The sequence below is a fragment of the Mitosporidium daphniae genome (genome assembly GCF_000760515.2).
Source record: "Mitosporidium daphniae strain UGP3 chromosome Unknown contig-127, whole genome shotgun sequence".
NCBI classification, from domain to species: Eukaryota; Fungi; Microsporidia; genus Mitosporidium; species Mitosporidium daphniae.
Genome location: NW_013546703.1, coordinates 1,275 through 13,128, shown reverse-complemented (window position 1 = coordinate 13,128; position 11,854 = coordinate 1,275). Strand labels below are relative to the sequence as shown.

General features: G+C 39.3%; 7 protein-coding genes across 7 annotated transcripts; 2 read left to right on the top strand and 5 right to left on the bottom strand.

Annotated features, from left to right (window-relative positions):
- Positions 1 to 135: 135 nt before the first annotated feature.
- Positions 136 to 1,377, bottom strand: DI09_127p70 (uncharacterized protein; the record flags this gene model as incomplete). Its single annotated transcript, XM_013383883.1, has 5 exons — positions 136 to 351; positions 382 to 500; positions 530 to 994; positions 1,023 to 1,260; positions 1,288 to 1,377. 5 exons carry the CDS (start codon positions 1,375 to 1,377, stop codon positions 136 to 138), a joined length of 1,128 nt encoding a protein of 375 aa, XP_013239337.1.
- Positions 1,378 to 1,387: 10 nt separating this feature from the next.
- DI09_127p60 (uncharacterized protein) lies at positions 1,388 to 2,749 on the bottom strand (the record flags this gene model as incomplete). Its single annotated transcript, XM_013383882.1, has 6 exons — positions 1,388 to 1,534; positions 1,560 to 1,766; positions 1,792 to 2,034; positions 2,064 to 2,191; positions 2,216 to 2,678; positions 2,720 to 2,749. The coding sequence occupies 6 exons, from the start codon at positions 2,747 to 2,749 to the stop codon at positions 1,388 to 1,390; spliced, it is 1,218 nt and encodes a 405-aa protein (XP_013239336.1).
- A 691-nt stretch (positions 2,750 to 3,440) lies between these two features.
- Positions 3,441 to 3,848, top strand: DI09_127p50 (uncharacterized protein; the record flags this gene model as incomplete). The annotated part of the gene is made up of 4 exons (XM_013383881.1): positions 3,441 to 3,444; positions 3,474 to 3,537; positions 3,561 to 3,720; positions 3,750 to 3,848. 4 exons carry the CDS (start codon positions 3,441 to 3,443, stop codon positions 3,846 to 3,848), a joined length of 327 nt encoding a protein of 108 aa, XP_013239335.1.
- Positions 3,849 to 3,859: 11 nt separating this feature from the next.
- DI09_127p40 (uncharacterized protein) lies at positions 3,860 to 4,410 on the bottom strand (the record flags this gene model as incomplete). Its single annotated transcript, XM_013383880.1, has 2 exons — positions 3,860 to 4,180; positions 4,300 to 4,410. 2 exons carry the CDS (start codon positions 4,408 to 4,410, stop codon positions 3,860 to 3,862), a joined length of 432 nt encoding a protein of 143 aa, XP_013239334.1.
- A 922-nt stretch (positions 4,411 to 5,332) lies between these two features.
- DI09_127p30 (Rad18-like protein) lies at positions 5,333 to 6,993 on the bottom strand (the record flags this gene model as incomplete). Its single annotated transcript, XM_013383879.1, has 2 exons — positions 5,333 to 5,796; positions 5,838 to 6,993. The coding sequence occupies 2 exons, from the start codon at positions 6,991 to 6,993 to the stop codon at positions 5,333 to 5,335; spliced, it is 1,620 nt and encodes a 539-aa protein (XP_013239333.1).
- DI09_127p20 (uncharacterized protein) lies at positions 6,963 to 8,515 on the top strand (the record flags this gene model as incomplete). The annotated part of the gene is made up of 6 exons (XM_013383878.1): positions 6,963 to 7,117; positions 7,147 to 7,241; positions 7,267 to 7,376; positions 7,406 to 7,990; positions 8,018 to 8,350; positions 8,378 to 8,515. 6 exons carry the CDS (start codon positions 6,963 to 6,965, stop codon positions 8,513 to 8,515), a joined length of 1,416 nt encoding a protein of 471 aa, XP_013239332.1.
- Positions 8,516 to 10,572: 2,057 nt separating this feature from the next.
- On the bottom strand, positions 10,573 to 11,015 carry DI09_127p10 (Pep12 syntaxin-like protein; the record flags this gene model as incomplete). Its single annotated transcript, XM_013383877.1, has 2 exons — positions 10,573 to 10,745; positions 10,772 to 11,015. 2 exons carry the CDS (start codon positions 11,013 to 11,015, stop codon positions 10,573 to 10,575), a joined length of 417 nt encoding a protein of 138 aa, XP_013239331.1.
- Positions 11,016 to 11,854: the final 839 nt, after the last annotated feature.

The window sequence follows — 11,854 nt, the reverse complement described above, 5'->3', positions numbered from 1 at the left end:
TTCTGTATCCAGCAAATGATTTCGAATCCATTGTCTAACAGTAAGAATAAAGTGCCATACCAAGCAGGTATACGGAGCAAAGATCCAAATTCATATAGGACAATGGTTGCGGCACAATCGAAACCTAGCCAAGTTTTAGGAAACAACGGGTACGTTATTTTCAGAAATATTAAGGTGATACATATTTGGATACAGAAAAGAAATCAGCTCAACGCAGCTCATTCTATTACACCCTCTGATGTGAAAAGCCCGCTGGTCAACTAGAACATCCGAACTATCTCTAAAGACTTTGCTCTTTAGAATACTCAAAGCATAGATTGGCAGCAGCTTTAATCCCTCAGGAAGGATCAGCTAAAGATAGATTAAAAATTCGGGCCGCACCTGGCCCATGGCAGCTTGGCTAGAACACAATTTTCTATATGCCGCAAGTATTGAGGCCAAATGTTCAAGGAAGTTGTGTCGAAGTTGCGAAAAGCCAGAAAGCGAAACTTGTCTTAACCCTAAGATGCCATAAAATGGGCCATCGTACCAATCCTCATAAACAATGCAATATAAGCATCCAGATCAGCATTTTTAAATATCTGGGGAACCTTTGAGGTCGTACTAAGGCAGTAGTTGATCAAGCGAATCCGTCGATCTCCACATTGGGTTGTGTATAGCGTTGCAACTTGAATATAAATTGTTTCATTTTCTTTGAGCTTGCCCTCATATTTTAAAGTCACCAAAAGGGAGGAATTGTGATCGGCTCTAGAAATCTCAATATCCGTTGCATTTTTCATGTTAAAATTTCCATAAAAGTCAGAGAGGGTAAGCCCTGTGATCGTTAAAAAACAAAGCGATGTACCGTTTCCAACTCTGACCCTTGTAACTACATCAAACATCCAAGGAGCATAGAGGGACCACTGCAACATTCTCGTGATATTGTAGGAATCCCGTTCTGGAGAAAAGTTGAAGAAGGAGTAAATTTTTCCTCCCGTAATAGAAGAAATGGATCCTGAGATCTGATCAATTGAAATTCTTACCGATCGTCACCAAATCAATAAAAGGCAGGGTTGGGCAGATTATCAGGTCAACAGATATTCCAGATGATGACATTTTATCTGCAAGCGTTTGGTAAAAATTATTTTGAGGCATAAATAACGCCTTTTCTTTGTCTGTTGGCGACATGGAGTGGGTTTGGTCTGCGCGAACCCCGATTTGGCCAGGGCCATGATTAGGTTGATTGTTTTGAAAGGCAAATATCCTTCCTCCAGTTGATTCCTACAGAAAGAGCAGCAATAATAATACCATGGCCATGTTGGCGACAAAAAGGGCCGTTCCAAAGGCACTATATTGGAAAGGCTGCTGAGAATGATTATTGATGAGCCCCGACATCATATCTAAAAGTCTATAGGATTAAGCGTTTGGTCGGATACAGTTTCAAGTCGTCATTTGAATCAAAAGAGAAAATAGATTCTGAATTAACAGGCAAAAATGGGTCTTCCAAATCAGATAGAGAGATCAGCTCGATAGATTTTGCACCAGATTCAGTATCCTATATGCAAGTGCGCCAAAAATACCTTGCAAATATAAAAATGGATGTCCTTGTCATAAGCCATGATTCCAATTGGACTCCTGGTAAATGAGCCATCCATACTCAAAATGCATTGGATGTAATAGGAAATAGAATTTATAGCAGTCTGAGCGAGACCACATTGAATTGATGAAAGACTGACATCAATGAGAAATAGTATCTTGGGTCTTGATAGCGTTCGATTGCAATAGTCCTAAAAAATCAAAAACATCAGTCACTTGAGTGACGGTCATATCTATGGTGCCTAAATGAAGCTCAGGCCTGGAGGAAATATCACAGCGCTTCCCCGTTGCATCAAGATTACAGAAATACTCATCCGGAACAATGCTATCAAACTGGCAAAGATTGCATTTGAATTTGCGACCATGGTCAATAAATTTCATGAATGGGTTCATATAAGCCCTGCAGCCATCACATCTTATGGGGCCTTTGGGACCAGACTCTATCAATGGAACCGCAGCCTAATAATTGAATTAAAGGTGGCAAATACTTCGTTTTTGCTCAATAGGGAAAAGGGTTGAATCACAAGGCCAATAGAGAGCGAAGAGCTTTTTAATATATCCTCAGATGTAGGTATATCTTTAATTGTTGGTCTGATAAAAGATGGGGTTGAAATTCCTTGAAATAAAAATCACAATATACCGCAATCGTCAATATAGACACAGTCTGTGGAGGAAAGTGGGATTGGTTGGGTGCTAGAGGTAAAATATCCAGTTGAATAGAATAATTCCTGGTCTTGCGAACGAACAGATACAGGATTTGGAATCTGCCTCTGGTCAAGCTTTTGTGTTTGCTGTTGTGGGTAATTCATCTCAGATCCCGATGGAGTAACATGTGGAGCTGAATGTAAATGTGAGTCATTTTGTTGAGAAGGCTGCGGTTGATATGAATTCGGTTGGTAAGGCTGCTGTTGATAAGACTGCTGTTTGTAAGTTTGCTGTTGGTTTGGCGTAAAATAGGCAACAGACGTAGGCTGTTGATAAGCAGCTTGGTGATAGTTTTGAGCCGGAAAGGAAGCTATATTTGAATTAGGTGGAGTTATATTCGGAGGGCTGGCTTGGTTTGATGCCGGTGCCTTGCTAGGATCATGATATCCATATGGGGACTGAAAGTTATCATACTAGAAAAAGAACTGGGCAATCTTACCATAGGAGGATCATTATATTGAGTAGACATCATCAAAATAAAGATTTACTAATTGTGCACATTAGAATTTAAATTTTGAGGCACTCGTTGCAACATTTTTTATGGCCTGCAGGTGACAGTGAAGTAAAGTTTAGCTTAAACTGACAGATACCGGGCCTAGATTTTTAACAACAATTCAAACTAGTTAAATACGTAGCGGATGGGGGTCGAATGGAACTGGAAATGGCGATAATATTTAACGTATTCACATCATAATAGAGCGATCAGGCTGATATATATATCAAGTACCATAACAATTGTCACACTATGTAATTTATGCATGGGATACAGGATCTGTAGTTTAACATATGTTAAAGGATTTGTGATTTGGGTTACTGTAAAACATAAACTCAAAAGTGAAGGTGAAGTTGTACTAAGGCTTGACCTCGCTCGTTTCTTCACAATTTAGCACTTGGGGGCTACCTTTTTGAATTGCTGCATGTGCCCATTTTCAATTTTTAATAATTATTATAGTTTAATCTATGTAGCTGATCACGTAATCCGTATTGGTCTAGTGGCTAGGATTTCACGCTCTCACCGTGACGGCCGGGGTTCGATTCCCCGATACGGAATTTTTTTAGATATGTCCAAAGATGCAGAGCAAATTTATTCTAGCCTCAAGAATATCTTTGCCCTCCACAATAACGAACTTACAAGCTCACATGCAGATTACGTTTATTCTATGAGTAATATGTCTGTGTTGTTTTATTTTTAGGAGGTAATTCGCCGTCTCCGGAGGCCATTTCCAACTGCATCGCTTTGGCCGAAAAAGAGCTAATGTAGCTGATGTTTTTAATTGTAGGCTGATTCAAAACTGCATTAGTGCGATATCGAAATCTCCTCCAAACACGCTCCATCTTAACGAGCCGTCAAGTATTCCGCCGCTTGGCGTACCAATTGCCAAACAGACGGTGGCAATTAATGAGTCCGCACCGACATCAGCTATTCAGATTAGGTCATTGGTAACTTTTTTCCGTCTTTCTTTGCACAGGTTGCATTTTCTAGGCCAGAAGTTGCAGATAAAGAGTGGATGCTTGCAAACGTATTGTCCTACGATCCAGCATCAAATACGTATGTCCCTTGCATATAGCCTTAGATATATTATTGAAGACGTATCGGAGGATGACGACCATTCTGGCGATCTTTCGAAGCGGTTAAAATACCCGGCAAAACCATTCCAACTGCTGATGATATGCCACGACGATGATTCTGCAATGAAAAAGAAAATGTTCCAGATTGGAGATCAAGTAATTGGCTTGTTCCCAAATACAACCTGTCTTTATAATGGTACTGTGGTCGCCGTGCCGTCCAAAAAGAAGAAAATTTTTGAATATCAATTGCAATTTGAGAATGACGAAATCGACGGTCAGATTCCATGGAGAATCGTTCCGGCAAGGTTTGTACTGGAAAGGCCACAAGCATCTAATTCGTCCATTGGCGCCCGATAATTGGTGAAAATAAATTTTAGGGTTAAATTCGGCTTTTTTAATTCAATGGTACACATGCTCTATTGCTACCCATAATTTATAGAATCAGCATACCATAATTTTATTCCAAAAGTCCAAAGACAAGTCATCGAGGTCATATTCTGATTTTGAAAGCATCCCAGATGCAATAGAAGGTAGGATGTGTAGCTTAGCTGTAGAAATCATTCGAATGTATGAGAGAAGACTGAAGGAATTGAATCCAAGCGTATTGAACATCACCTACAATCTTGACGATCTGAAAAACTACATTGATGTGCTACCGGATATGTGTGCTTTAGTGTAAGCCAATCTTTTGTACATTTCTCCTAGCTATAATGGTCCGTCCAGCTCGTACAGCCCCAAGGATAAGGAATGGATTAAATCCAAAATTGAGAAGCATTTAAAGCGCAATATCTCCTCTTAAGCAATAAATATATACTCTTATGTGCTAGCGCTCAAAGTCTGTATTGAAATGTGTTACGCCGTCCTATGTGACGGCGCTGATTTTCTCTACACGGGTGCGACCTACTTTACGCCATTAAGGGTGGACGCTTTACGCCATTTTAAGTACTTTGTTAATGTATAGTTTTATCTAATTTACAGTATTGGCTGTTCTAATGAATCAGATAGCTCTATACATCAATATTTGGTGGATTCAGTACAGGTCTGTTTTATCATCACTTTCATTGTAAGGATTCATAGTCTATGCTATGATAACGGACTCTGAAAAAAGATTGCTTATATACTTAAATTAGCACGGCCGTGTACACACCCGTTCCTAAATTTGATTTTAATCAACCATTTAAACACTAAAAAGTAAACAATACCCCGTTTTATTTAATTCATTTATGTCAAGAAAGCGTATAAATGCTACACAGAAAAACGAGCCATCAGAATCAAGAGAAGAAAGGCGGAGGAGATTGAAAAGTAATCAAGAGGCCTGGGAGGCCAGCAAAAAATATGTGATTCCCCTAGTTGTGGCAATATTTGTATCAATAGTAGCCGTCTTGTTTTACCTGTACGGTTTCGGCATGCCATTGTCATCAGCATCATCTTGAAAGTATCCCCGATCAAAATGGGCTCCAATAAAATTTTCACTTCCCAATGATTATGAATTTTTCGTTAAGCTGAAAGGGTCAACGTGTGCCAATGTATTTTGAGAGATGCAGTCAAGAAACCAGGCCGAAGATCTAATCGTGTATCCCTTGAATTTAGACGCTTGAAAATCGACTTTTGGAACTTTAATGCTTGAGAAAGTAAACTTTGGGCTGGTATCAATCACCAATAGTAACGCATCCGGAACGATTGCATCAAACAAAAAAGATGGATCGATACGACCCAGCGAGATGAACTTTCGCGGTTCTTCGCTGAAAATCTTTCCACCCCCGTACTTTACAAACTTTGTCGTTATCTCATTAGAAATGAGACTGCATTCTGGCTTTGAGGTATTATCACCAAAGGCGACCGTTAAACCAGAAAAAAGCATGTCACGGCAATTTACATTGAACGTACGGCCTTGAAAGTCTTGTGTGACACGATAATTGGTTATATCTTTCCACCGCCTTTCATTAACTGAAGTCAAGATCCCTAGTGATTAATTGAGGCAATCATACATTGAAAGGATACCACGGGAATCTTTAGCATGCAAGCAAATAGATATTTTAGAGTCCGACGGCATCGTTGATTCGAGTCCGTATCAACCACGAGATATGTACTTCCCGAGATATCAGGATCTGGTGATAAATTGAGCGAATATTGAAGGTGATTTCTTGAATGTAATTCCAAAAATTTTGACTGATCACGAGATAGGCTTGACGTGGAAAGCTTGACAATCCTTTGTGGACTTTGTTCTGCCAAGCTAAAAACATTCGTATCTTGTTTGAGAACAGGATCGTTTCTAGTTGTGCTTTGCTGTACAAAAACCGAAGAATACAACTCCTCCAATGTCTTTCCGCCCACTTTAATGGCCTTTAGGCCATCTTGACGCGACAAGCGTCGGTTTTCTACACACCGAACAACGTATGTTGCCCAATCTGAGGGATCAAAGTACTCTTGTAAATCAATTTCGTCAATGAGACTTCCACTTGACGTTATCTTTGCCGTGCAATCAAAGCAATATGCTACCGACCCAATGGGAACAGTCCCACTAGAGATAAGATCCATCAACGAAAAAGTTTCCGATTTACTTCCCGCTGATAAGTTGGCAGCTTTTATCTTGTCAGATGCTTTTGGAGAAATCACAGAACCGCCTCGATGGGATTTTATGTTGGAGGTATTTGGAAAACTGACCCTTTTAAAACTGCGGCTTTTAATTGGCGACTTTGAATCAGAGTCAAACGGAGCCTTTTCCGTCTCAAAGCTTGTGTTTGAATCAAAAGAATCATTTACGCCATCAATACTAGCCGCTTGAGAGTAGCTCAGTACGGGAGTTTCAGGCGCAGGCCTTGGAAAAGAAATGTCGTTGGAAGATGCAAATTTTTCCAAGCTAGTTAACATGGCTCTAGTCCAATTAACTAGATTCGAATGAAGGGGAGAAATTCGTAGGTTTTTACCGCGAGCAGGTTGGCCACAATAAGGGCACAAGCAATTGACCCCTAAATTCTCCTTGATGCAATCGCCACAAAATCTATGGCCACATTCGGTCACCGTAGTTGGGCGAGTATATAGCTGGTTACTAAAATTTAAAGAGAAAACCAACCATATTGAACATCTTAGTGCATTCGAAAACTCGATTAACAATGCCTGGAATTCATCGTAGAAGGATTGCATTGGCAAATAAAAGTTTCTTTAGGGTTAGCTTTTTGACTAATTTGGGAAATTCCTGTGTATGGAGTTTGAAGACTTGTCCCATCGGTTTATTTCTTCGCCTCTGTCGACTTCAGCTAGGCTCAAAGTATTTTTTTATTATCCTGATAAAGAAAGCGACGAACTACTTGAACTGAAATTTAAATCGCCCTATGTTGTGCCATTTTCGGCATTGCAGCATTTAGAATCGGAATCCGATGCTTTTGTATACAGTAAATTCTTCTTTATTAAACCCAGAACCATCGCTGAAAAAAGATACTGCTCTTTTATTTGATCTTTTAAGCATCAGTGATCTTTCGGCGCTCCCCCAAAACACAAGTTGCAGACTCCACAACCATGCGTTTGGTGTATTGATCTTATTTTATTTTACATTAAGATTGTGGTGGTTTTCCACTGCCTCCATGAATCCTCTATTGATTTGATTGCAAGTAAATACTTGGAAATTGTCGAAAAGGTAACCCCTCCCATTGCTGAATTGAAGATCTCCTTTATTCCGGTCAAAAAGTGCATCTTGTTTTGCCCAGAGGAACTTCGACACACTGCGGAATTTATTCAACACCTCGAACTTTACGAAGGAATTCCGTTCGTTATTTTTGACGCGTCTTTTGAGATTTTATCGGTGCTGGGTTCGGAGACCCTCTATTATTGTTATAAGCTCATAAATGAGCTCCATCAGCTAAAAAAGAAGGTTGAAACAAAGCCCATAGCCTCTTCTGAACTCTCTACTTTCAATTTGGGGTTTGTTCCCTCTTTGGCTCAAAGAAACGATAATATCCAATTGGCAACAATTTATTACAAAATTGCCTCGCTGTTTTTTTTGGTTGGTTCGCCCTCTTCTTCATTAGAAAATTACGAAAAGGCCATTGGAAAAATAGATCTTATAAAGTATCCGACGTCAGAAGATGCTCTTCTTAAAGTGATTTCTGAAGAGAGTATTTTGTTGGCTAATATTTATGCACATGTAGGATATTGTCTCATTGACGTATAGCTGTTTTTTGAGGATGTTAACGCCTACTATGAAAAGGAATCGCTACTAAAGTCGAGCATGGCTTCTTTTCAAGAAATTGCTAAAAAGTACATAAATCTGAAAGCAATTGAACATTGGATGGCGCTTACAATGAAAATTGAGTTTATTTCCTCGTTTATGAACTACCAGGACTATTTTATGAATCACTTGGAAGGAGCTGTTTTTCTGCTTTGTTGTCCAACCAAAGAGCTTACGATTTTGGATTTCAATCATTCAGCGGTTCCTCAAAGGACCCAAACAGAGATTGGCAATTGCAAATCACAAGATTTTGAGTCCAATACCAAATCTCATAAGGTAAAAAAGCAGTGTTCTATTCGATAGGAATTGGCCAGTTTTCTTCTTGATTTGGCTCGGTCATACGAGTGCAAAAGATTGGCGTCGATTTGTAGCCTCAAGCTTTTGTCACATCCTCCTTTGGACGATTTAAAGTCAAATCAAAGTACGGCGTGGTTTTATTAATTGGCAGAAGCGGGCTGGGAATGTTTAAACAATTCGTACGTCAAAATATTCTTGTCACAGGATCTCACAAAGATCGATCGACAAGAATTATGTCTTTTTCTAAAAAGATGGTGCAACTTGCTAAGCGGGCCAGAGCAGGAAAAAATAATATCCATCTTGAAGCTGCCATCATGTCCGTGTATTTCTGTAAGCCCTGAGGTTTCTGAAAAGCTATGTGTGATCAGAGTTAATTCTTTGGTAACCCTGTTTTATAATTCGTAGTCCTTTGATGAGGAGTTTTATGCCTCCAACATCGAAAGATCGGACGATGTTTTCCTATACAACCCATTTGACATTAACAGGAGATATCTGATGCTTATTGTTAGCTTTGCATCTTACTTTTTAGAACAAACTTTCATCTGGCGACGAGTGGTTTTATATCAATGTTAACGTCGATAATCCCCTTTCTATTGACATTTTGGTGGAAAATATCTTTCCAATGTAGTGTTAGCTTTGATTTATTTGCTTAGTACTACCGGTGACATTTTGTCATATGAACATTCCGAACCTGTGCCGCCAATTCCAAAGGAAACGAAAAATTATCTTTTACGGATAAAGGCTTCTATTTTGTCTCAAAACAATCCGCTATTTATACACGGAATCAAACTCGATTTGTTCGGATTTACCTTCAAGTGGTATTGCAGTCCCTTTTCCGGGTAACAAAATTGGGTTTATCCTCCTTAGCTTGACAACCACCAAAGGGGAGCACATTGAGTTAATTGAAGCGATAAGTCAAAAACTGACTATTTCTTCGTTTAACGCGGAGGCCTCGTTGTATTTGAACGACAAATTTGCTTCCCATTTTTCGCAGGCGAGAAGCTCAAATACAAGTGCCATCGAGCCACCTCTCATTTCCCACGATGACGCCAGTTCCTTAGCTATCTTGTTGCGAATCTCAATAATCAAAAGGCTGCAGCTTTGTCTTTTTAAGCTATTCGCTTATCTTTGCATTGTATCTCCAGATGGTTCTTGTACTTCCGAAAGGGAGGCTCTTGTTTTAGATAAAAATGAAATTTCGTCTTCTGATATCATTTCGCTATTAACGTTGTCGCCATCGAAATTATTGGACGATAATAGGCTATTTTTGGCAGATTACAAGTATTTCCACATTTATGAGCCACTTTATTTGTAGATATAGAATATCGCTGTTAATCTCTTGTGAAGCGACCGATGAAAAGGCCGAATTGGTTTGTGATTTCATAGTTGACGGAAGATTCATTATCAAAGAGATTACCGCTTTGGACCTATACTTATGCGAGGTATCGGCTTCCCAACACTTTGTGACGATATACTCTCCGCCTTGTTATGTAAATAGGGAAACTCATTTTTTGGTTTCCATTGAATTTGATACAAAGCTTTGGCTTAACACGGACGATCATTCGTTCTCTTTTAATTCTATACTGCTGCAGAAAACATGGCAATCGAAACCACATTCTAATGCACGTTCTTTTATATATTTGATCATTCCATTTGTTTCGATTGAACAATTCTTGACGGAATACATAGCTTCACACCTTGTGCTTAATATCGGCTCAAACCGATTTTCTTTATTCGTATGGCCAGTTTTAATAATCTCATAGATGCCAAAAAATCTTTTGCAAACGATGGCCAACGGAAAGATTTTATTTTACTGCAATAATGTCATACTTGTTGATACGATAAGGCCTGTATACGTCGTTGTTGAGGAAATTACCCAATTAAAGATAGCGGTACAAGTTGATAGCAAGCTACAGGATTACATGTTGCAAGTATCGCTCCTTGCAAAAAATCCCGATGAATTTATTATATCAGGCCTTACCTCAAGAAAGACCACATTGATACAAACCAACGGGCTTGAAAATGAGCTGCAGATTACTTTTGAATTCATATGCCTCTCTTGCTGTAAACCAATCCAAACGCTGCAACTGGAATGCGATTTTAAATCAAGCAATATACACGACCATTTACTTTCAACGCTAACATTTTACCTTCAATAGAAAGAGACTGGACTGGTGATTTTGAGTTGAATAAAGATATTTTTACGCCAAAAGGATTATAATTATCAGCAAGACAATAATAACAAGAATCAGAACAGGGACCATTCCACAGCAGCTAGCGGCAGACCTTCTTGGTCTAGCTGAAGCTCCGTTTAGGTGCTTTCTGGCAAGCGTTGTAAACTCAGTGGCTGCTTCTACGTTTGACTCGATGTTATCTATGGTATGAAAATTCACATATTACCGATGCAGGTTTGTTGAGAACCAACTAGTGCTCCAAGATCCCTATAAATATCCCCCACTTGGAACAAAGATGCCTGGACATTCCTAATTGCAAGATCCCGCTCAATCAGTTGGCCTTCTAGATCTACAGATTGGATGGCAAAAGCTAGAAGAGGCTCTTTCTCCTCAGCTTGTTGGCAAAATCCATTTGCATATTCATCTGAAATGGTATACTTGGTTTCTTTCTTGCAAGACAATTGAGTCATCAATCGTATATTCCCGTTTGAAAAGAGAAAAAAGGTTGTCTCCAAGGCCGGTTGGGTTACCACCCATCAGATGTCCATTAAAGTTTAATGTGCCAAATTTACTCAAATTGAAATGTATTATCCACACATTCAAACCTTTGCTAATTGCTGGCCACATTTGATGATCAGCTATTATCCTCGTGGGTTGCTAAGAACTTTTGAAAACGAGCAGTCTAGTACATGCAAAGCGAGCAGTCGAGTACACGCAAAGCGAGCAGTCGAGTACACGCAAAACAAGCTTAAATACTTGATATGGGTCGTGTCTTGAAGATGTAGAAAGGAATGCCAACAGAGACTTTGATGTTATTTTAAACTTCATTCGCCATGACGCTGACTATGATATGCATCGTCTTTTGGAAACTCCTTTGTTGTTAAAATTTGATATCAGTAAGCAAACCTCTGAATTTGAATTGATATTTCTATTTGATTTTGTTGCGTTGATAAATGGCCGGTTTGCATCGACGTAATCCATCTTTAAAATGTCTCGGTGCTCGATCATTCAACTGCATGAGAAGACATTGGAGTACCACTTGATTGTTCTTAAAATTACTCGCAATAAGGATCCTTTGTTGTCAATAAATTAGAACCAAACGCCAAATATCATGATAGGTGTCTAAGCGGACATCCAGCTGTACCTGAGGCTTTTGGATTGTGTGGAGAATCCCTTGATTCCCTCAAGTTTCGTGGAGAATTGTACGCCGTCAATGCCGAAGCTTTTTTCGTTTTATAAATTAGAGACCATTTGAAAACACCAATAGCGAGCCTTTGAAAGTATATATGAGAACCATCACCAATCTTAA